The 26,474-nt window shown below is 36.5% G+C and overlaps 1 protein-coding gene and 1 pseudogene across 9 annotated transcripts in view; both read right to left on the bottom strand.

The window, feature by feature from the left end:
* ANKRD28 (ankyrin repeat domain 28) overlaps positions 1-26,474 on the bottom strand; it is a 199,658-nt gene that overhangs the window by 105,847 nt on the left and 67,337 nt on the right. For 6 of the 9 annotated variants that reach the window (XR_006718746.1, XM_045503681.1, XM_045503684.1 and 3 more), the window contains one exon: positions 14,590-14,673. Coding sequence is in view for 7 of the 9 variants with exons in the window: in XM_045503681.1 (XP_045359637.1) it covers positions 14,590-14,673 (84 nt within the window). In the remaining 2 variants the exon portion in view is untranslated. Of the gene's footprint in view, positions 1-14,589; positions 14,674-15,799; positions 17,362-26,474 lie in introns of those variants that run through there. The other 3 variants (XR_006718745.1, XM_045503679.1, XM_045503683.1) reach the window with 3 other exon arrangements.
* LOC123611590 lies at positions 436-2,359 on the bottom strand (annotated as a pseudogene).

Genomic DNA, 26,474 nt, shown 5'->3' on the forward strand with positions numbered 1-26,474 from the left:
AGAAGGGAAACAAACGGGATGAAAATGGTGGTAAGAAGGGAATAGAGGTTAACAGCCTGGCTTCAATAACTAATCTATTCTGAATGAAATAACTCTCTCTTTTATGCAATAAATTCTGAACAAGGCTAAATTTTAGGATATTTCTTGAAATGAAATTTAAAAATACCCTGGCAGCTCTTTCACTAAGTTTAATACGAGCCTCTTTCCCCATGAACCACTCATGCGAATAGAAACCCGTTCTGGCATTAAAAGCTGTCACAGCAGGGGCGCCTGGGTGGCTCAGTGGGTTGAGCATCCGACTTCAGCTCAGGTCATGATCTCACGGTCTGTGGGTTCGAGCCCCGCGTTGGGCTCTGTGCTGACAGCTCAGAGCCTGGAGCCTGTTTGGGATTCTGTGTCTCCCTCACTCTCTGCCCCTCCCCCACTTGTGCTCTGTCTCTCAAAAATAAACATTTTTAAAAATTAAAAAAAAAAGCTGTCACAGTAGCCCTTCCATTTCTTTCATGAAAGCTTCATAAACATCATCCTTAGTTTGCCCTGAAATGGGAACAGATGGACCAGATTTGGGGGCAGCTTTGGCAAGAGGCACAGCAGAATCATCCTCTGACTTTCTCTGGGGAGCAGCAGCGGTCCCTTTGTTCTCTTGATGTACCCTCATTGCAGTGGGCACAAATCAAGTAATCTCCGCCTAGGGACTGGTGATCTGTGGCTCGGCACTGATGGATGCTGTGGCTTTCTTCTCAATGGTGGCTGCGCTTGTATCATCCGCCTTGGGTTGCTGAATCAAGTTGGGTGGAGCACTTAAAACCCCCGGGTTCAGCAAGGGAGCTGGTGGGAAAAGCCCAGGTGGGGCAGGTCCAAGTACAGGCACCAAAGGTGAGCACATAATGCCAGGACGGGGTGGAGGAATACTTGGAGGTGCAGGGGGAGGTAGCCTTGGTGGGGGTCCCTGAAGAGGAGGGCCAGGAGGCAGACCTGGAAGTGGACCTGAGGGAGGGCCAGGGGGCCAGCCTGGTGGTGGGCCTGGAGGTAAAAGTCGAGGTAAAGGCCCTTGGAGCCCTGGCATTCCAGATGGTCTCAGGAATGGAGGAGCTCCTGGAAGTGGTCCCGAAGGAAGGCCAAGTAGGCGGTCCAGGTGACTGTAAAGGTGGAGCAGGTGGTGGTCCAAGAGGAGGTGGTCCTGGCATGGGAGGTGCTTGTATCTGAGAAGGAGGAACAGACTGCGTGGGAGCTTGCTGCTATGAAGAGGCGGGAAATGTGCCATCAGAAAGAGAGATTCCTCTTTATGCTGTTTTTGTGACTGCTCTTCCGCTTCAGAATCATCAGAATCACCTTCATCATCATCCTCTGAAATTTCTTCTACTGCTCGTCCCCCTCTGGGACTTCCTGACCTGCCATTTGAAGCATCATGGCTTGAAGAGGAGTCAGCTCCTTCATGTTCTTTTTCTTCCTTGATTTTCCAGGCATATGTGCAAATCTTACACTCAGACCTGACGTTTTTCTTCATTGTTGTCTCTTTCATTATCATCACAGTGCACAAATTCAGCCCCTTCACTTTCTCCATCTGACCCATCAGTGTCGCTGTCATCAGTACTGTCATCATGCTTATCTTGATCCATGTCCTCAGAATACCATCATCTTCACTGGTGCTGGAAACATCATCATCATGACCCCGTTGAGCAAGTTCAGGACTATATAAAATGTCTTCATCCCACCTATGAGGGGGAAAGATCTAGAGCAAAGCCTACTTTACAGCCATACATCTGCAAGACTTGAGGAGGTGGTGGACCAGGGGGAGGACCAGGAGGTTTTCTGCCAGGGGGCAAATGTGGAACACCATGTCCAAGAAGAGGAAGTACAGAAACTACCTGCGTTGAAGGTCATAGGCGAGGACTTTTTAAGGATGGAGTGTGGCTGGGCACCAGGAAGTGGAATGTCCTGGATCAGAATGTTGGAAGGAGCATGTGGCATATCTGGCAAGGGAATGCTCTCCACTTCCACATGCTGAGCATTCTTGACAGCATCAAAATATTGGCTAGGTTGAGCCCTCTTCTGTTCATACTCTACTTCTAGCTTTCTCAATTCTTTGTAAATATCCAGATTCTCTTCCACAGAGTTGTAGAATACGTTAAAAGGTTTCACGCAGCTTTTTACACTTATCTTCAGCACCTTCTCATTTAACTGTTTGCTGCACTGGGTTAAGCTCCATTTCATCCAATTTCTCCATGTCCCGAATAATCTGTTTGGGATCCTTCATCCTTAAAACTGCAGCCCGTACCATCATGCACCGTTTTTTGTTCTCCTTTAATTCTCTCTTCTGGGCTTCTTTTTGATTATTACAGGTACCTTGGTTTATGCACAATTACCAATATATCAGCTATTTAGATTTGTTCATATGTGGCACTGCTCTGGCAACAAGAAGAGTGAACCCCATGTTATCAAAAACTATACACTTGGCTTATGAGGCAGCTTTTAACAAAGACTGGCAGCTTCCAGCATCTCCTCTTCACCTATGAAGTTTCCATCATTTCCTGTGCTGCTTCTGTGCTGTGTGTGCAGCAAATGTGCAAACTTTACTTTTATTTAATGATGATGATTTGGACGTTAATACAATAATATGAAAGCTGCTTTCTAGTTGGTCAGGGAAACTAACACTAAGAACTTTATTAAATGCCTTCCCTAGAACCAACTTCTATTCCTAAGCATTGGGGGCAAGATGGGATTTAGTCCCCTTGACAAAGAACTCGGTAGAATATCCCATCTCATTGTCTCTTTAAAGTCAATGCTCTGACAGATCATCAAGAGAATACTGCAAATGATAAAGTTATTACAGAAGAGTGCCTTTGTCCACATGCATTTCAAGCACACATTTTTTCCTTTCCTCCCTCCTTCTCTCTTCTTTCCTTCCCTTCTTCACTCCCTCCCTCCCTCCCTTTCTTTCCTTCCTTGCTTGACTCACCCTTCCTATGTCAAAGTGATTTGAGTTGTCTAAATAAGTACTGAAGGAGTTATAAGGCAAAATGACCATGGAAAGAAGGCAGTTTAACTCACTTTGCACTTGGGCAACTAATAGCTGACTGTTCCTACCCACCAAAACCCAAAAACATTCCATACACAAACACAAGCAAGAATACCCACACACAACATAGCCAAACACCTTTAGATCATAAACTTGTCAAAGTCAGGGACTGCGTCTTATTTTTATTCATTCCCTTCTGACACTTTTTAAATGGCTATTATTCACCATAGACTGGGTATAAATACAGGGAATAATTCAAACCAGGTCTCTATATCCAGAGAGTTAAAGGTACTGAACAAGACACAAGTCAGTTAACATGAGTGCTACAAACAAGAAGTTCACAGTGCTGTGGATATCTATTAGGCTGCCATAATACATCCTGGAAGACCAAGAAAGGTGTTCCAGAAAAAGAGATATATATATATAAGTCTTAATACTGGTTCTCCATTGCTGCATAACAAATTACCACAAACTTAGGAGCTTAAGACAGCAGTCATTTATTAATTCACAGTTCTGTAGGGCAGAAGTCCAGGCATGGTATGCTGGGTTCTCTGCTCAGGGACGCTCTTAGAGCTGAAATCAAAGTGTCAGTGAGCAATGTTCTCACCAGGAGACCTAAGGAAGAATCCACCTCTAGGTTCATTTAGGTAAAAATTGAGTTCACTGTGGTTGTTGGACTGAGGTTCCAGTTTTCTCCCTGTCAGCCAGAAGTTGCCTTCTGTCTGTTCCTATAGACTGCCCAATCCTTACCATGAGGCTCCCCTCCATGTTCAAAGTCAGCAACACAGAACCTGCCTCACATCAAATCCCTTACTGTCTGTTTCTGACTCTAGATACACATTTAATTTTTTTTTTAATATTTATTTTTGAAAGAGACAGAGTGTGAGCGGCAGAAGGGAGAGGCAGAGAGAGAAAGGGAGACCTAGAATCCAAAGCAGGCTCCAGGCTCTGAGCTGTCAGCACAGAACCCGATGCAGGACTTGAACCCATGAACTGTGAGATCATGACGTGGGCCAAAGTCGGCTGCTTAACCGACTGAGCCACCCAGGCGCCCCTAGGTCCACATTTAAAGGGTTCATGTAATTAGGTCAGGTCTACTCAGCTAATCTCACCTTCCTAGTCAACTGTGCCAAACGTTATAAAGTAATCACAAGAGTGCTATCCTATCATATTTACAGTATAGAAAATTATACAGGATATGTACATGGAGGGGGAGTAAGATTCTTGTGGGCCATCTTAGGAATTCTGCCTACTATCAGGGGTAACCTAAAGAACAAAGAGAAAATGAAGATGAAGCAAATATTGAATTGGAGACAACATGGGCACAAGCGATATCCTGAGTCAGGAAAGAGCAGGGAAGAATAGGGGGAAAAAGTATGTATGACTGGACTTGTCTCCCCAGTACCCAGCATAGTAACTGGCACATAATTTTTCAAGGGAATGGACCAACATACCAAGTTATACCAAATTAAGCTAGCAGGTATTTACTAAGACTTTACATACTTAATAGCTATAGGACAAAAGCTAAGAAACTTATTGTAATGTGAAACCACTAGGCAGATTTGAGGGGTGACAAACCAGTGGAGACAACATGGACAGAAAACAAACTGGACATTAAGAAAACTAGGCTCTTATGCTATCTCTGCTAAATATAAGTGACCAAATCAAATAAACTCCAAGACTTTAGTTTTGTCTCATCTTTAATAGAGATGATATAACCACTTAATTTCTAAGATCCCTTTCCAGTGCTACCTATCCTACAAAATGGAAGGTATGGTTCTTGCCCTCAAGCATATTCTATTTAGGAAGTTTAGAATGTAAGTATTAATTCATGTTGTAACCCACACATTGCTCTATCAGTAGTAATATTAAAAAGACAATAGGAAGAATCCTATTTTAAACACTGAATTTACCCTCTTCTATAAATTTAGCAGTAAACAGATATTCCTAGGCTAAGATTTACTTGCTCTTCCCAGTAAAAAAAATAAAACACCAAAATTACATATCTTTATTTTATTATTTTTTTAGGTAGGCTCCATGCCCAATGTGGGGCTTTAACTCACAACCATAAGATCAAGAGTCACATGCTCTACCAAGTGAGCCAGCCAGGTGCTCCCAAAATTACATATCAATACCAGGTCCTATTAGAATAAGGCAAAGTAAGGTAATGCCACAGTTTGGGGAGAATAGGGACTAGAATTCTCAGGACAGAGTAACAGAGAGAGGATGGTACAGCTAGAAAATGCCAGAGATCTTCAGATTATGCACTTGTATACTCAACTAAGTACTGAGCAGCACAAGTGTATAAAAATACTACCCAAGTCTGGTGAAAAGAAGCATCTAAAGCAATTAAAGTAGTGCTTCTCAACCGTTTTCTCCTTATGATCCTAATCCAGGAGGTTTTTGATACTTTATTTTTCCTAACTGCCCTCATGAAATTTTACTACTACTGTGTATCTATCTAATTTCTACAGTTTAATCCTTTGGAAGGCCATAATCATTGTAATATGCAAGATTCTCTCTCTCCCTCTCTCTCTCTCTCTCTCATACACACACACACACAGCAAAAAAATAAATTTTGCCAAGTTGGAGGTGATAGCATCACCAGTGAGGATACATGGATTTTGAAGGAATAGTGCCTGGATTGCATACAGGGAAGTAATCTGTTCCCGCCAGCCAGGGTGAAAAACTTGTGTTTCCTGGAGCACTGGAGAGAGTACTCAAAAAGAAACTTACCTCAGCAGTACCGGATATTTAACATATTTTGAATTAAATACCATTTATAGTAAGAACAAAATTTATAAAATATAAATTTAACAAAGTATGTAAAAAGGCCATCCACAGTGAAATTACAAAATCTGCTGAGAGAAATTAAAAATGACCTAAATAAATGGAGAGCTGGGTGAGAAGACTCAATACTGTTAAGATGTTAATTTTTGCCAACTTCACCTACAGATCAACATAATCCAATTTTCTCCCCAGAGACTGACAAGCTGATTCTAAAATATATATAAAAACACTAAGTACTCACACAATTTTGAAAAAGAAAAAAGTTGATGATTTCAAGACTTATTGTAAAATGCTACCATATCACAACAGTATGGCACTGGCATTAACAACTGACTTAATAAAGACACAAAGACAATTCAGTGAAATAGTCTTGTTTTTCCACAAGTATCTAAGAACTGAATACATCTACATATTAAAAAAGTGAACTTTGGCATATACCTTGCATAATATGCAAATATTAACTCAAAATAGTCTGTAGATCTAAATGTAAAATACAAAACTTCTGGGAGATACAAAGAAAATCTACGTGATGCGGAGATAGAGATCTTTTTAGATACAACACCAAAACCACAATCCATAACAGAATAAATTGATAAACTGGACATCAACAAAATTTAAAACTTCTGCTCTTCAAATACATTCTTTTTTTTTTTTTTTTTCAACATTTATTTATTTTTGGGACAGAGAGAGACAGAGCATGAACGGGGGAGGGGCAGAGAGAGAGGGAGACACAGAATCGGAAACAGGCTCCAGGCTCTGAGCCATCAGCCCAGAGCCCAACGCGGGGCTCGAACTCACGGACCGCGAGATCGTGACCTGGCTGAAGTCGGACGCTTAACCGACTGCGCCACCCAGGCGCCCCTCTTCAAATACATTCTTAAGAGAATGAAAACACAACCACAGATTGAGTACTTGTATCCAGAACATACAAAGAACTCTCAAAACTCGAGAGCAAGAAAACAATCCAATTAAGGGGGGGAAAGAAAAAACAAAGAAACTAGCAAAAACATTTGAAAGACACTTCACCAAAGAGGATATACAAATTGCCAAGAGGCACATGAAAAGATGTTCAATATCATTAGTCATCACAGAAATGTAAATTAAAACTACAATGAGATACACTGTGGGATGGATACACATCTATTAGAATTTTTAAGATTAGAAAAGACTGACCTTACCAATATTGGTGAGAATGTGGAAAAACTGGCATTCTCATGTCTTGGTGGTGGGAATGTATAATGATACAACCAATTTGGAAACAGCTGGCAATTTCTTAAAAAGTTAAACATATAGATACCTACCATATGGTCTGACCTTTCCACCACTAGACATTTACCCAAGAGAAAGGAAAGCCTATATTCATACAAAGACTTGTACAGAAAGGTTCATCATAGCTTTATTCGTAATAGATGAAAATGGGAAACAACTCAAATGTCCATCGATAATTAAGTGGATAAACAAATTGTGTTTATAGTTACAATGGAATACTACTCAGCAACAGAAAAGAACTGTTAATACCATGCCACAACATGTGAGATTCAAAATAATTATGCTGAGTGAAAAAAATGCCAGACAAAAGGAAGACATATTGTATAATCTCATTTATATAAAGCTCTAGAAAATACAAATTAATCTGTAGTGATACAAAGCAAATCAGAGGTTATGGAGAGGCAAATGGAATCTTTTGGAAGTGATGGAAGCATTAGCTACCTTGATTATGGTGAAGGTTTCATAGGTATATGCATATGTCAAAATTTATGAAACAGTGTAATTTAAATATATGTAATTCATTGTATATCAATTATACCTCACTAAAACCTAAAAAAAAAAAAAAAAAAAAAAAAGGGCTGAGGTGCTAGCTGAAACTAACAGACCAATTAGTAACTTTAGCTCTGTCTAAAATTTTGGACAGAATTTATGCCATTTTTGTTATACTACCTAACATATTACTTATATACAGTTATAAGTATAAAAACTCATAAGCATTATTTCAGACTATGCAAGTAAAAGTACCTGATCTCTATTAAAAATATCACAGTTGGGGTACCTGGGTAGCTCAATCAGTTAAGTGTCCGACTGTTGGTTTCACCTCAGGTCATGATTTCACAGTTCCTGAGTTCGAGCCCCACGCTGGGCTCTGTACTGACAGTGTGGAGCCTGCTTGGGATTCTCTCTCTCCCTCTCTTTCTGCTCCTTTCTGAGCATGTGTGCACACATTCTCTCTCCCTCTCTCAAAATAAATAAACTTAAAAAAAAACATATCACTGTTTACCCAACATCTATTTATTTATACATGTCCAGTAAAATTGCTTCAGAGAACTAAGAGGACATTTAGTCTATTTGGAAAGATGATAATTTAATAATTTATAATAAATATAAACATTCCAAAAATTTTGCACGTCCACTGAAGCAGAATTTTTGTTTTCTTGGTGAAAAGATCTCAATTTATTTCCAACTAGCAAGATTTAAAATAATCCAAATGCTCTCTAAAAGGGGACTAGTTAAATAAATTACATTATAAACAATGGAAAATGATGTGGCTATAAAGAAAAATGAGAAGTTCTCATTACTAATATGGACTAATATACTACATTCCCAATACATATTCCCCAAATATATTGGAGATGAAAAATGAAAGATGCAGAATGTGTATATGCTAAATAAAAAACAATACATGAATGGAATATAAAAATAAGTCACCATCAGTCTCTAGCTGCAAAGACAGCTAGTTTCATTAGATAATACCTTCTTTGTTTCAGAATCTTCCAAAGCCATTTATAGTCACAATGACAGGATGTAAACTCATTTAAGATCTTGGGGGAAAACTGACCATTGGTGAAGAAAATTTAAAAATCTGAGGCTAGATGCTAGAAGCACTGGCAAGAATAAAGGAGAGGTGCCATCTCTAGGCACCTAGAAACTATAGAGGAATTCTCTCCTGGGTGTTAACTGAGTTGGTTCCTTGCTCTTCTTCACTCCCCCCACTTACTACTCGATGTTCCATGGAAGCCAGCTAGAAGTTGGGTGGGTACACTTGAGAAGGGGTTGAAGAGTTGGTCACAGGTTCCATTACTAATTACTGTAAGTAGCTAAAAAAGACCATGTGCACATGTACAATTTTAGGGCAGAGAGTGCACATGACCTCAAGTAACAGAGTGAAGAGGTTTTAAGAACTTAGAACACCAACAGTGTGGTATACTGACAGCCAGCAGAAGTGACATGTGGCCACAAGAAAGACTGGTTAAAGATTAGAGCATTTCTTGTTAATTTCCAGAAAAGACTAGAGAACACAGTGAAGGATGGGGGTGGGTAGAATTCAGGCAACCTGTGTAAACTTAGGGTTTACTACTTTGTGTTAACTGCCAACAATATTATTATAATAATAACGAAAACTAATGATCTGTTTGTATGATGTGTATATATAGATTTGCTGAGCACTTCATCTGACAAAGTAAAATCAACATCATTTCAATGATCCCAGAAAGTACTTTTGAAAGCTTAAAGATGTTAATAATTTGGAAGGCTATTTTGGCAAATCAATCCCAAAATACTTTGAATGACAAAGCTAAATTCAGAAGCTAATAAAATATCCAAGATAGCATTTTCAAAAATACTAAGTTATATGGTAGATATAGGGAAGATCTACTTATTGACTAGCTCTTAAATCAACTCTTTTGTGTTTAAAAAGGGTCACTCATAACCTAAGCATTCCTGTTTTGAATACTGAGAACAGCATTGGCTAAATTATAATTACCTCTAGTTTGGTATTATCTTGAATGACATTTTTATCCAGCCAAAAATTAAGACATCAGGGAGGCTTATGTAGTCACTCATTTGCAATGCTAACATTAACAGCACTTGAAAATTAGGAATCCACTTGAATTACAGTTTAAAAGATAGGAGTCCATAGAATCAACCTAACTTTTGGGGGGAAAATCCACTTCTGAACCATTACTGTTTTATGGCACTATTTGACAAAAGAAAAAAACTATTTCTCTCTCTCCAATTTACTTTATTTTCCCAGTTACTATCAAGTCTGACATGGGTTCAAATTCCTGTTCCTGCTATACTTACTGGTCCTGGAGATATTTAACCTTTCTGAATTGTAGTTTTGTTATCTATTAGTGGAATGGAAATGCTAACCTACCAACATTACAAGATTGTTGTATGAACTGAATCATAACATAAAAAGATTTAGGCATATCACTGTCTCTGAAATAAAATTCTATAATTAACACCAATTTCTATCACTCTGGATACAGGAAAACAATTTCTTTGTGTAGAAATAATTTTCTGACAAAGTCAGACCTTTCCTCTGAAATATGTTATTGATATTTTAGACTAAATTATTTGGACTCTACAATAGGGCATTAAGTTTTACTAAATCCTCGGGAAAGGAAATAATAATAACAATTATTTTGACTACATATATTTAGAAATACAAATGAAACCTTCTGGGCAAAAGCAGGAGGTCATTCAAGGTCATTCAGAATTTTTAGACCATCTTAAAATTTTTTTTAAAAATGTTTATCTGATTTAATTTTGAGAGGCGTGCAGGGGAGGGGGCAGAGAGAGGCTCCAAAGCAGGCTCTGTGCTAACAGACAGCCTGATGTGGAGCTCAAATTCATGAATGTAAGATCATGATCTGAGTTCTGAGCCCAAGTTGGATGCTTAACCCCTTAATCTACTGAGCCACCCAGGCACACCTTAGAGCATCTTAAATTTGGAGTGGCAAACACCCTGAAAGCCATTATTGTAATCCACGCATTTTATAACAAAAGAGAGCCTCAAAGAACTTAAATGGACTTGCTCAAGTAGTATATATAGGCAATAAGGTAAGAAAACAGGAGTACTTAGGTCTAATAACTTAAATTCCAATTGTTCTTTACACTATATATACATACCACTCTGCTTTCATAAATTTTTGACAGTATCACCTTTTTGATTAACAGTGTTTCTTCCATAACCAGGTAACTTATTTTTCTAAAAGTCTGCTACTTCAACTGCTTCTAGGCAATCAAAAATCTTCTATTAGGTTACTACCCAAACAACTATTTCCCCTTTATGCCTTCCTATGAAAATGCAAATTTTCTCCACATATGGAATGGTAATATAACCAGTGATGATAAGCCTCTATTCTTGTCCCAGGGGATGAACCAGGTGAAAAACAATGACTAATCTAAGCAAAACGCTAATCCCATTCTACCTTTGCTGGTGGATTGGTTTAGAGTAAGCCAGTAACCAATCCAATCTCAGGGGGAGTTTGGAGGGGATTTGGAAAAAGATAGTTTTGCTTGATTAAAAATACAAAGAAAAAGGAAACTTAACAGGGAGAGTCCCCTTTCCATTTCTTTGGCTGTGTGTCATAAGCACAAAATGCATCAGTCATCTCTACTAGGAGAAGAAAGCTGAAAGCCTCACAGAGCCACTCACCCAGAGCTCTGACAGTACGATCTTAACCAACCAAACTGCCTTGCTCTAGAGTAAATTATTATAAAAGCAATAAACCTGTATTTAGTTAGGCACTCAATTACTTGTGGCCCAAAGCCTCCAAATATGAAACTCCAGCATTTTTAAAAATTTATTTGAGAGAGAGAGAGAGAGAGAGACAGAGAGAGAAGAGAGCGCACATGCATGAGCAGGGGAGAAGCAGGGAGAGAGAATCCCAAGCAGGCTCTACGCTGCTAGTGCAGAGTCCGATACAGGACCCAAACTCAGGAACCGTTAGATCATGACCTGAGCCAAAATCAAGAGCTGGACGTTTAAGCAACTGAGCCACCAGAACTCCAGCATTTTCTAGTGAAATCATCTTACCTAAGCCTCTACAACAGAAGACTTCCTTCTCAACCAAATAATACACATGTATTTTAAATTAAGAGTTTTGTTAAAAATCAATTTAGGGGGGCGCCTGGGTGGCGCAGTCAGTTAAGCGTCCGACTTCAGCCAGGTCACGATCTCACGGTCCGGGGGTTCGAGCCCCGCGTCAGGCTCTGGGCTGATGGCTCAGAGCCTGGAGCCTGTTTCCGATTCTGTGTCTCCCTCTCTCTCTGCCCCTCCCCCGTTCATGCTCTGTCTCTCTCTGTCCCAAAAATAAATAAACGTTGAAAAAAAAAATTAAAAAAAATCAATTTAGGTATGTTACTAAGAAAAATGCTATTTGGTGATTCACAGTATCCAAAACTTCAGGACATGACTGAAGAAACTAAAATAAATCTAAAAAAATACAATGTTCATTTAACAGTACAGAAACAAATCTGAATTTGTATACCCATTCTAAAAACTGATAAAAACAACTTCAAAAACTATAAGTTTCAAAGAGATGTTATTCTCAATTACTTATTTAAATAAAATTATTTTTAAAAAAACACCACTGTCGCACTGACATAAAGCTTAAACATACTTTATTACCTATCAACAATCACAGATTTAACTCAGATCAGATTTAACAAATTGTAAAATTATGACAATACTCTCAACTACTAAGAGTCACATGAGAAAAGACGTAAAAGAAGCTGTAGAATAACTTGTCAAAAACCCATGAATCACTGAAGACTACTGAAGTCACCCACCCTCAAGAAAAGCCTACTGATTTGAAGTACTAACCTTTTAGTTCTGCCCTAAGTCACAGTAAGGGCACCAGCTAGGAGATGTTAAGAAATGGTGGTTATTATGGAAAGAGCCTAAATGTCCATCAACTGATGAATGGATAACGAAATTGTGGTTTCTATACACAATGGAGTACTACAGGGCAATGAGAAAGAACGAAATATGGCCCTTTGTAGCAACATGGATGGAACTGGAGAGTGTGATGCTAAGTGAAATAAGCCATACAGAGAAAGACAGATACCATATGTTTTCACTCTCATGTGGATCCTGAGAAACTTAACAGAAACCCATGGGGGAGGGGAAGGAAAAAAAAAAAAAAAGAGGTTAGAGTGGGAGAGAGCCAAAGCATAAGAGACTCTTAAAAACTGAGAACAAACTGAGGGTTGATGGGGGGTGGGAGGGAGGGGAGGGTGGGTGATGGGTATGGAGGAGGGCACCTTTTGGGATGAGCACTGGGTGTTGTATGGAAACCAATTTGACAATAAATTTCATATATTGAAAAAAAAAAAGAAGTGGTGGTTAAAAGCAAGTAAAGAAAGGAATCTATAAGTAGAGGCTAAAAATCATAAATGTTTGGGGGTGACACACTAATGACACATACACAATAGTTTCCAAGGACATCACAGTAGAATAAACTTATGCTCAAGATGATTCTGAGTAATTCTTAAAAATTTAAAATAATTTGATCAATACAGCAGAAAACAGTGTTGGCTATGAGACTTCATAATGACAGGGAAATTAATCATGGTAAGTAGCATTATAGTCCAAACTTTCTCACCAAGATAAGATTTGTTAGTACTATTAAGAAAACTAGCAAACAAACCCAAAAAACTAGAGTTCAACAGAACAGAAAGCCATTTTTTTCCTTTTCATTAACTCTATACCCCTGTAACTATTTTCTGTCCTAAGAAAAAAATAGACTCTTCAGAACACCCCAATTAGGTAAAGTAACAAGGCACTCCATTTAAAATAAATAAATATATCCTGAATTAGGTGCAAGTTTCCAATAAATATAAATTTAAAGGCAATTCATTTAGGAAGGTTTAAAAAAAATGTAGTAATAGCATTTTGATCACTCTAATGTTAGAATGAACCATTTTAGCTAAAGATTAAATTTATTTGGATAATCCAACTTTTAAAAGATTAATACTTTTTATATCTACTTAACATTATCACAGTAGTACTGTATGAAAGAATGAAAGAAAGATGAGAGCTTGAGATGACCTTGCAGGCTTTTGCAGAACTACCAATCATTTTAGGTCATCTGTTTTGGTGTTGCTATGGCAACTTTATGAATCATGACCCCCTCACCACAATAATTCAGAGGACTGAATTATGTATGAAGAATGTACTGTCAACATGTTTCCCGTAAAAATATACACATTAATGAATTAGATCTTACTATAGTAAATTATATATCTTTAGCCTCAATTCAGTAAATTAAAGAAACTGCTGGCCACTAGAGAAACAGAAAATTATCCATATGCCCAATCTGTATAAAACTGTCTCTCATGTCAATCCTGAATGTCAAATCCACTACATCTTTCAGTTTGGAGACTTTTCAAACAATATGTCTTTCTTTACTGAGGGGCTCAAACAGATGAGTCTCTGTATAATGCTTACCATACTTATTTACAGAAAACAAATTCGATCTCATAATCAAATCAGATATAAGCTTAATAGAAATGTCTTTTAGAGTTCACAAAAAAGAACCCTCATCTAAAATGCATACAAGTATTTAACAGTCAAATGTCACGATGTCTACAACTTACTTTCAAATGGATTCAGCAAAAGAAAAAACCGTATGTGTCTATATATAAAATATGTGTAAATATGAGAGGGAAAGCAAATGTGGCAAAATGTTCTCACTGCTGGATCTACGTGGAGTGTATGTGGGTATTCAGAATATTGTTTCAACTTTTGTGTAAAATATTCCCAAGTAAAAAGCTGTGGAAACAAAGGACCCTCACTGGTTCCTAGTCCTCTTGCGATAGTTTTTACCCTGAATATACACCCAGTCCCCTTCTTTTGAGGCAATTACTTCAAGACCCTCTGCCCTCATTTAAAACAACTGTTACAGAACTGTTACGTCGTTTTAAACAAAATCATAATTCTAGAAAAGAGTTTTTATAAGTAGATTTAAAGGCCAGTATCAGTGAATTAATTGTTTTACCTGAAAGTTAACATCTTCTTTCTTAAATATTAGTGCTCGAACTTCATCAGGATCTCCATTAAATATAGCTTGCACCAGTGATGGCTAAAATACAAGAGAGTAATAAAAATATTAATCACACTGCATGGATAATTCTAAAGATATTTCCACATAATTTTTAAACCTAAAATTTTTCTTCTCTTTAGCAACAATAATCAATTTGTTTTTGACATTAACCAATACTTTTATTGAGTCAAATTGTATGAAAGTACAGGATTCCTCCTTGAATAAAAAAGGCCTAATTAAAAAAAAAAAAAAATCAATTCAGTATGGCCAAAATTAGGTAGTACAATAAACACAATCAAACCTGAGTAGAAGCCTTTTGTTTATATATATGGTAAAAACAAAGTCTCTTCCAAATACAAGTGTGACATCTCAACATCTACTTGTGGGACATCAAACAAGCCATTGCCAGGCCACAATGATGCCCATGAAGGCGGGCCTTTTTGAAAAGTTCTGTTTGGGGCATTCAATAACTTGCATGGGTTAGCATTACCTGTTATACAGATTTAAATCCGAAGAAAGAAAATCTGGCAATTGATGAAAATCACTACTATTCAAAGACCAAAAAATAGCATATACCTGAATAACACGAAGAGGCAAACACGTGCATGTCTAAATATAACAATTTCTTAATCAACAACAGTCTTTTTGATAAGGTATCATATTATACTAGTCAAACAAACCAATTGACAACAGCATTAAAAATAAGGTTAAGGAAGTCTGATTCTTTTTCATATAAAAGTGCTGCATGTAAATACATAAAATTCATTACAGAAAAGGTTGTGCCTCGGTGTTCTAGCAGTAGTAAACCTTTCCTAAAACATACAGTTCCTCATTCTCATTACATCTTTTTTTAAAACCACAAAATGAAAACAGAAACGTGGTTGCCAGAACTACAATTCTCAAATTATTTTTTAAAAAGTCTTTGTAAGAGAGTAATACATAGTAAGGAAAGTCTGAGAATGTTAGCTAAACGTCTGAAGAAGTAAAAACCAAAACTGTGTCCATTTTATACACAAGTAATACTGCATCATATTTACATACCTATACTGCTTTTATTTGGGTTTTTAATAAAACTAGTGGAAGCCACCTTATGTTTATTCTTAAAAGATAAAATTTACCCCATTAGTTCAGTAGAAGATAATAAACATAAACTCTCATATCTTACCAATACACTTCCAGAAGGTGGTGGTGAATGTAGGGATTTATTTTCCTGTGGCAATTTAGAAATGAATGCAGGAGATTCATCTTCTACCTCCTCCAAAACAACAATACACACTCGACTCATTCGCTCTTTTAAAACACTAAATTCCAAGCTATGTGATAAAAGTCACAGTTGGAAGAGCACAAATAGTTTTTCCTCCTCTTCTGTACAACACTTAGGATCATTCTCTGAACAGCGCAGCTGGTTTTTTAAAGTTAGTAAGTACTATCAGAAAAACTGAAGTTTAAAATTATGACTACATAACATAACTTCCTAAAAACAACAAAATTCTGTTATTTTCTGTTGGGTTACTGTAATACTTAAAAGAAATTTCATATCAACATGTCACTAACTAAAACGGAGTCCAGTACAAGCTCATCTAAAAAAAATTTTCCCTTACCAAAATAATCATATTGCTCTCTGTCTCATAGAAATTTACTTGCATAAAAAGATTATTGTTTGGGGTGACAACACCACACAATACAGAATGAAATGAGAAACAACTACTGTGACAGAGAGGATTATAGCTATACCCACTCTTGCCTGCAAGGTCATATAGTTACCAGTAGCTGACTTGCTTATAATTGGAAAAAAAAAAAAAATCTCACTATTCTGTTTCCACTTCTAATTTGTCTTCATTTCTTCAGCTTCTGGTTTAAAGCAGATACTATCCAGAGGAAAAAAAAAATATCTAGAGCTCAGCATAAATTCTTAAAATGAAGCTCAGAGGTTGACAATTCTTTCTGTGTTTGGGAAAGAAAAAAAACAACAACACTCTGCATTAATAGCAAAGCTGCAGTACATTTACATGCGATGAGTCAGACCCCAAGAGACAATAGGACTCTTGGTACTAGAATACAGCTTGATTAATCCAGATATCCCATATAAAGAAGAAACACAGATAGCTTTATTCCCATCGATAGCACAAGCAAGGCAGAGCGTTCATTCTTTCTCCATCAGGCAGTTGTCTGTGGCTGCTCCAGCAAAAGGGCACAGCACCAGGCAGATATAGTGTTAGCAGAGGATCCTAACGGAACAGGCAGGCTGCGAAGGAATTAGAAGGCATTTGAGCTCAAATTACTGCTTCAGGCTTTTCATTTAAAAAAAGAGAGAGAAAAGCCCAGTAGTTTATCATTCCAGTGTTTCCTTTGATCTCCACATGAATACAGCTTCCATTAAATAGTCTTCATTCACAGGAAAAAACAGCAGACTGTGCATCTTCTTTGAGCCAACTACTTTATTCAATCATCTGCTCTGTGCCAATATAGTTTCCTTCCACTGTGAAAACCGCTACAGTTATCCTTTTCAGTAGATTTCAGATGCTTTCCTGTTCCCCAGATGATCTTGCAAAACGGCCACTGATACATCCAAATAGGTAGGTCCTTAAAAAATATCTACAGAACCTCAGGATCGGCCCCACAGAAGCATTCCAACTGAGCAACAGTCTGAATAGCAAAGACTGCAGAACCGCAGGATGAAATGCCTAGTAATGCTCACATGTTACACTTACCAGAGATCTGAGCTACTGCTCGGGGATGTAACTTCCTCTAGCAGGAGAAAAAAATAGTGCATTTGGACAGCCTTCACAATTAGAAGGTTCATGCCAGTTCTGTGACTAATCCAGATCAAACTGAAAAATTCTATAACTGAAAAATGAGTGCGCTTTTAACATTTTCCACTAAAAGCCACAAGGAAATCTGGTGTACTGCCTCTGCTGACTAACACTGGTTTTAGCAAGTAAACAATTCCAAACAGCTTAAGTGCTTTCGTATGTTACAATATAGCAAATGTTTAACCCTATAAATGACAACTGCAATAAGAATGTCTGCAGTGGACCCATAAAAGAGATGGAGAAATATTTTATGATAACAGAAAAACACATATCTAAGATTTTATTTTTTTTACCAAGATCATTTTTAATATACCAGATGCATTTATTTTCAAAAACACAAAAAAGTTTAAGCAAAGAAATTTAAGATTTACAATTTGTTGTTGAATTTAATCAATCATGTCATATTTTAAAGGAAAAAAAACAAAAATTTCATAATGTAAAAATCCTAGCTCTAAGCTTCTGTGGATCATCTGAATTTCACTGAAGAAATTAAATAATTCCACCTTCCCATCTGGAAATGGAATAAAGCCTTAAATCCGTTAAATAGTGGCATAAAACTATTGTTTAATGCCCTAAGTATTCATTTTCTCTATGTCAAAAAGGCACGAGGTAACATAAAAAAGTCAGATGTTCCTTCCTCTATAAAATTAATTTCCCCAAAGCTACAAGGAAGTGTCAAAAACAACCAATCTATTGTAAGCTTTCCCTTCTTTATTTATTAAGCATGCGAGTTATTTTCTAACAGAAAAATTACAAATACTATGGTTTCCCTTCAATTTTTGTTCTTTCTCCTATCAACTAGCATTTTTTTTAAATTAAGGAACATAATAGCTATTTTTGAACATTTACGATGTGCTAATAAGTGTTGTATATTCTCATTTAAAACTCACAATAACCTTGCTATGTTTCCATATAATAGAGGGAAAAAACTGACTCAAAAATTAAGTATTTTATCCAGTCATACAAATTACTAAACTTGTGTCTAATTCCAAACACATGCTCTTTCTAATCTATTCTGCTTCCACTGAGTGTACGCACTTGTGCACACACCCCCACCCCACTACTCTCTCAAGATCTTCGCAACCTATACTAGATTGTCAAAGTAATATTAAAAAACAGATAACCTATAATGGCTATGAAAAGTTAAGGTAACAAAGAATATACTATTTATTGTCATAATACTCCTAAACAAGTTATTTTTATTTTTATTTTTTTTAATTTTTTTTTTCAGCGTTTTATTTATTTTTGGGACAGAGAGAGACAGAGCATGAACAGGGGAGGGGCAGAGAGAGAGGGAGACACAGAACCGGAAACAGGCTCCAGGCTCTGAGCCATCAGCCCAGAGCCCGACGCGGGGCTCAAACTCACGGACCGCGAGATCGTGACCTGGCTGAAGTCGGACGCTTAACCGACTGCGCCACCCAGGCGCCCCTTTTTTATTTATTTATTTTTTTTTTTAATTTTTTTTAAACAAGTTATTTTTAAATGGGTATTTCAGGGCTAGTGTTATCTCATGTGTTTAAGCTAATTTACTTACCAAAACACAAAAAGAAAAAAAAATCCACATGATATGGATAATATAAGAAATGCCAGAATTTAAGAACAAAAACCATTAAATATCAATCTATTAAAGAACATGTAATCCTAACATAATTGTACCAAGATACTGAAATATGCTAACAATTTGCAGAGTTGTATTTTAAAGTAAGCAAAATGGTTTTAAGCCAAATTAAAGACATGCAAATATTTTTGCATACAAAATGATGTTAACTATCTCCACATGACTAACTCAAAAATATCATCTTGATATATGAAATATGTAAAAATTAAATCACTGTGGTGACAATATCCTATATTCTGTCTTCAGGGGTTTTTTGCACCCCAAACAAAATCTCTTCTTATACAGACAATTTTAACTCGTTCCAAAGTATTCAATGTGTAAGTTCAGCTACTTAGACTTAAGCAGGTACATCCTATTTCTTGTTCTAGGTCAACTTCCGTACTTAGGTCTTTCCCAGCCAGAGAACAAGCTCTTTGAAGGCAGAGACTATGTTTACACACACACACACACACACACACACACACACACACACACACACACACAGTTTCCTTCTACTTTCTCCCACTTGTAAACAATTTCAATGAAATTAATTCTATTATGTCACAAGACTCTGGAATAGAGTGGTAAAATTATAAAGACAACAGGGGATTCATGTGTATATATTAAGAGTGTGTGTGTATATATATACACTTACTTTAATCCAAAAACACAAGAGGCATTAAGGTGTAGAAGTTGAGCAACTTAAAATGCAGAAGTTGACATGATATAAACCAATGATACAGGATGACAGCTAAAATTAAGGCCTCAGGAGGTCAGCCTACCTGGAATTCAAATTCTGATTCCATTATTTATTAGTTGTGTCCTTGGGCAAGCTACTTAAATGCCCTGAGCCTAAATGTCTTTGCACTTATAAAATAAGAATAATAATCTTCAAAGATTTTTACCTAGGAGAAATACAATAATAGCACAGTGATTGAGAATGTAGCCTTTGTAGCCAAACTGCCTGTGTTCTAATCCAGTTTCTGCACTAACAAACCTAACCGTGACCTTGAGCAAGTTACTTAATCTCGGTCTCACTTCAACATCTAATAAAGAACATTAACAGAATCTACTTTATAGTGTTATTCAGAGTGAAGTTTAAAATAAAATGTAGATAATCTTATTATTATGGATATTTAGGGGAGTAGAATGATTTCCCATGTGAAGGTAGTGAGGAGAGGACTACTGTCGATTTCTCCCCCTACTGGTGAGATGATTCAGACTAATGTCTAGAGATCTCATTCAGTTGCTAAGTACACTCCGCTCACCCTACCCTTTCCAGGCTTCTGGAGAGACTGCTAGAAGCTTGTCTTAATAACCAAACAAGAATTAAGTAAGCATTACGGAGGGGAGGAAGGAGTAAACTTAGGCAAGAAGTAGGATTATGGGTTTTGCCATTCTTGAACATTCACTGTACTTTACAGTCTAAGGAAAGAGAACTGGCACATGAGGTGCCTAGCTGGCTCAGTCAGTATAGCACAAGACTCTTGATCTCACAGTGCTGAGTTCAAGTCCCACGTTGGGCATGGAGCCTACTTAAAAAAAAATGTAAAAAAAAAAAAAATTCATTAGGGCGCCTGGGTGGCTCAGTCGGTTAAGTGTCCGACTTAGGCTCAAGTCATGATCTCACAGTTCGTGAGTTCGAGCCCCGCATGGAGCTCTGTATTGACAGCTCTGAGCCTGGAGCCTGCTTCTGGTTCTGTGTCTCCCTCTCTCTCTGCCCCTCCCCCACTCGTGCGCTCTGTCTCTTGAAAATGAATAAACGTTAAAAAAAAAAATTCCTGGCCCATGATATCCAATATAATCAAAGGAAGATGAAAAAACTGATATAATTGCTGCACTATTTTTTATTATTTAAGTTAACAGCACCATATAGCACTGTTTTAAATCTTCTACTGAATGAGACAGACCCCTAATTCAAGGAATTCACATCTTAAAGGAAAAAAAAAACAGGTAAGTAACTATTTAAAACATTAGGAATGTACAAAGTATTTATGATAAAAAATTACTGACAAAGATAGTGCAAACTTAAGTTCAACAATTTTTTTTTCAATTGAACAATGGTAAGGGGATGTGGTTTTTATCTTGAGGCATTTACTTTTTAAGCCAAATTAAGTTTTTAATAAGCCAATAAATTATAATTCTGACAACTTCATAATCCTTCCATTCTTTATACTAAAATGTATCCTATCAACAGCTTACTCCTACTCTTCAAGAATCACATAATGGAAAGCTGGTTTAATAACGATAAAATATTTTAACATCGCAAAAGATTTTTTTTTTTGGTTCCTAATTTTGTTACACCAAAAGTTTTTCGGACACATGTGATTTTTTCTTTCTGCATACAGATTCAATCCAAAGTTATCTTATCTCTTGAAAATCTGTGACCTCCATATTGATTATCATCGAATAGGAATTTTACTCAGGGTGGATAGAGCAGAGCACGCTAGTGTCTTAGTATTGAAAAATAAAAAGCTTGTGGTGAGAGATGGTAAGAAATGGATTTAAACCATGTTTCAGAAACATTTCTCATAGTTCAAGAATCCTGAACAATCTTCTTGAGCTAGGCCTCATCTGTCCATATATTTTAGAAAAATCCTATGAACAGATTTTAAAAGAAAATGGGGGAGAAGGAGGGGGGAAAAAATCTTAAGTAGCTCTTGTTAGGTTATTGGTTAGCTTCCTCAGTATTAGTACAGCCACTGAAAAAATGACATTACATATTTAAAAAACGATGAATTCAAGATCCTTATAATACATGCAAATTAACTCTCTGCATGTAATATATTTACAAACTAGACCACTTTTTAAATGTTTACCCAACCATACTTCCAAAATGGCTGACAACCAATGTTATCCAATGATCTCAAGTGGTTTGACCCCACTGGTATATTATAATGGTATAATGAATTGTTACCCCTTCCATTAATACAATCATATACTGCATTAATGTTACCTATTATTACTCTGATGTGTTCTACTACGACCTATCTATATTCTGCATCCATTCTTCCCATATTCCATTTGCCCAGAAGACTTAATTTTTAGGTAAGTACAGGGCCTCCTAGAACAATGTCTATACTTCTCAGCCTCCCTTGTGGCTAGAAGCCACAAGACAAAGTTGTGACCAGCATTTTAAGTAGAGGTGTTGTGTGGCTTCCAGAAAACTGCCTATTCCTACAAGGACAAATGGTATATCCACCCTGCTTCCTGGAACATGGATGACTCACCACCATCTTAAACCAAATAAGGACCAGAGTCTAGGGTGATGGAACAGTATATTAGAGGGGATCTGGGTCCCTGAGGACTTTGTGGGACAGAACTGCCATAAAAGTCCTAGACTGCCCACTTCCCAACTCTTATGTTACAAAGAGAAGTTCCACCTTGTATAAGTCTTTGTGATTTTTGAGTCTCTTTACTCAGAGCTGAAACTAACACTAAGTGGTAATCTTCCTCTTCCTCCAATCATCAATCAATGATCCATACTCCAGTACAGTATAGCTACTTAAATTTTCAAAAATTAAAATGGATTATAAACATTAACTGCAACAAACTGAAATAGAAATAACTAACCAGAAAACAGCTCAAAAAACAAATCCACTATATTAATCCGTGGAGGGAGAAGGAAACATATTTATCACAAATATATTTTCATTGAATCCTCAATCACGTCTTGTGGATACTATTATCCAATTTATATACGGAAAGTAGAGGCTCAGTAACATCCAGTCAGACAATGACTCATCCATTCATCTGTATTTATTCATCATCTACTATGTGTCAGGCTTTCTGCTAGGCTAAGGAAACAAAATTATGAATAAACAGTCAATCCTTATTCTAATGGAGCTTACATACAAATAAATATTATATACTGCAAACTGTAATAAACTGTAGAAGGAAAAAATTTCTTGGAAAAAAACTAGGTCCACATGGCTGCAGTAAGCAACTATGAGTAACTATGAGGAGCAGATGTAGTTGGGAGAAACAGTTAAACTCAGATTATACAGAACTTTGTAAGCCAAGTTATAAAGTTTGTATTTCCTAAGTGATTGAAAAGTCATTAGAAATTTTTAAGCTAGGCAGTCATGATGATTTGCTTTAAAAAGATTATGTGGCTTCAGTGTAGAGAACAAATTTGAGGAGAAGAAGGAAGCCAAAGGACTAGTTGAAATAATCCAGGAGACTGTTGAAATAATCCAAAGAGTGGGTAATCTGAACTAGGATGCTGGGCATGTAAATGCAGAGACTGAGATATATTTTAGAAATAGGATTTATAGGACATGCTAATAGACCGGATTTAGGGGTGAGGGAAATGATGGTAACCACAAACAACTCCTAGGTGTTTTATGCAAGCAACTAGTGCTTGCAAGACTTTAAGCAATCTAGGCCTTCTTCAGTTTCCAAAGGTATTAAAATGAGTAATAAGACTTGTTCTATCATATCTAAGGACACTTCAAGCTCTAAGTCGGTTCCAATCTTAATCCAAAATATGTATCTTAACATCTACTCTCATGATTTGAAAACAAAGTGTTAACAATCCTGAACCTGTCTAAATTCAAAGAGGAGTATAAAAAAGTTCCTAAAGGATGGTAAGATTGGGTTCCATATTACCCAAGATTCAGTACATTGAAATAATCTGAAAAATGTTTGGCATAAATACCTTAATCTAAAACATTCAAAATTACAATAGCAACTAATTCAACAAATATTTCCTATTAACATTTCCACTCTACTATACACACACCAAGAGATTATGAAATGCCATATATCATCTCCACATTCAAAGACCTTATGCAACCTAATGATTTTTTGGCTATGACACCAAAAGCACAGGCAACAAAGGCAAACAGAAACAAAAGGGACTACATCAAACTAAAAAGCTTCTGCACAGCAAAGGAAACTATCAACAAAATAAAAAGACAATCAATGGAATGGGAGAAAATATCTTATCTGTAACCATATATATCCAATAATAAATTAATATTCAAACTATATAAAGAACGCATACAACTCAATAGCAAAAAATATATAAATAACCTTATTTTTTTTAATGGGCAAAAAACCTAAATAAATATCTTTCTAAAGAAGGCCATACAAATGGCCACAGGTACATGAAAGGGCACTCTTGTGTTGATAAGGATGTGGAGAAAAGGGAACCCTTGCACACTGTTGGTTGAATGTAAATTGGTACAACCACCATCAAAAACAGTATGGCACTTCCTCAAAAAGTTAAATATAAAACTACTATCAGATCCTGCAATCTCACTTCTGGGTATACATCCAAAAAAAATGAAACCAGTATCTCAAAGAGACATCTACCCTCCCATGTTCATTGCAACATTATTCACAAAGACAAGATATGGAAACAACCTAAGTGTCTGTCAAAGGATGAATGGATAAAAAAAAAAAAAAAAAATGTGGTGTATGTATACATAATGGAGTATTATTCAGCCATAAAAATCAAAGAAATTCTGCCATTTCCTACAACATGGATGAACACAGAGGACATTTATGCTAATAAAATAAGCATAAATAAGCCAGACACAAAAAAACAAATACTGTATGATTCCTCTTACTTGAACTCCTAGAAACAGAGTCGAATGGTGGCTGCCAGGGGCTTGAAGGTAGAGATGGGGAAACTCTGGTCAAAGAGTACAAACTTTCAGTTTTAAGAATAGTAACTTTGGGAGATCTATACATACAGCTACAGTTAACGATACTGTACTGTATACTTCAAATCTACTGAGAGTATATCTTGTGTTCTTACCACAAAAGAAACAAAAAAGGTAACTATGAGAGGTGACGGATGTATTAATAAACATACTTTTAGCTTGATAGTAGTAACCATTTCACAATGGATATGTATTTCAAATTATCACATTGTACACCTTAAGTAATACAATTTTTACTTGTCAATTATACCTCAGTAAAGCGGGGGGGGGGGGGGGGGAAGACCTTATATAGCCTAAATGAGGTACACAAGAAAAATTAACCAGTACAAGAACACAAGTGATAGTAAAAAGTAGTATATACAGAGACCTAAATATGAAGTATAAGAAAAACCTGCTACTAATTAAGTCATTGGTAAGAGTATAGCATATTAACAATTGTAATTGGTACATAAAGATATCTTCTAATTGTCCATTCTCTTAAAAAAATGATGGCTTTTATGAAACTGTTCATAAACTTCATTGTTGCTACTTTTTCCTCTGATTTATTGGAAGGGTGCTTTCTCAAACCAACAGTCAACTAGCTAGAATATCTAACCAAAACCTCCTCTTGACGATTACATTTCTAAGAAAATCGTTCAAACCATTTTATTTGTTAGTTTTATTTAACATTAATACTATTTACAGGGGCTTCTGGGTGGCCCAGTCAGTTAAGCACTGGCTCTTGATTTCAGCTCAGGTCATCATCTCATGGTTGGAGGATCAAGCCCTGCAATAGGCTCTGTGCTGACAGCTGACAGCACAGATTCTCTGCCTAGGATTCTCTCTCCCTCTCTCTCTGCCCCTCCCCACTAGTGTGCACATTCTCTCTCTCTCTCCCTCCCAATAAATAAATAAATAAATAAATAAATAAATAAATAAATAAATAAACATTTAAAAAAAACTATTTACAATGCCAGACTAATAGTTTAGTTACTCAAAGAGTAGACAAGTGCCAAACAGAAATAAAAAATAAGCCACATACTTTAAAATTTTCTAGTAAATACGTTTTAAAATGGTGAAAATTAATAATAGCAGTATTTTATGTAATTAAATAGATCCTAAATATTATCATTTCAGCTTGTAATTAATATAGTTATTGGATATTTTACATTTTTTATCACCTTCAAAATTTGTTGCATATTTTATACTTAAAGCATATCTCAATGTGAACATTAAATTTTCATTGGAAATAATAGATCTGTATTTAGAGATCAAAAAATTTACAGTTGAGAATGTAAATACATGTGCCTGAGTTGTTACAATCATATATATATTTTTTAACATTTACTCATTTTTTGAGAGAGCATGAGTGGGGAAAGGGCAGCGAAAGAGAGAGACACAGAATCTGAAGCAGGCTCCAGGCTCTGAGCTGTCAGCCACCCAGGCACCCCACAAACGTATTTTTTAAGTTCCAGTAACTAAATCATGTATTCTTAAAATTTAGATTAAACTAAATCAAGAATTCAGTTCCTCAGTTACATCAGCCAGCCATATCTGCCTAGTGACTATCGTATTACACAACACTGGTTTAGACCTATAAAGACTAACTTTTTAAAAGTTTAACTGTTCTAGACAGAAACTTAAAATATGCTACCTACATCACTGTCTTACAGAAAAGAACATCGATTATTATGATGGCTCGGAGTCAATAATATGAACACACACTGTTATTGTTAGACTGCTTCATAGTAAAATAATCACAACAGCCTTAGTTGA

The sequence above is a fragment of the Leopardus geoffroyi genome, chromosome C2, assembly GCF_018350155.1.
Source record: "Leopardus geoffroyi isolate Oge1 chromosome C2, O.geoffroyi_Oge1_pat1.0, whole genome shotgun sequence".
NCBI classification, from domain to species: Eukaryota; Metazoa; Chordata; class Mammalia; order Carnivora; family Felidae; genus Leopardus; species Leopardus geoffroyi.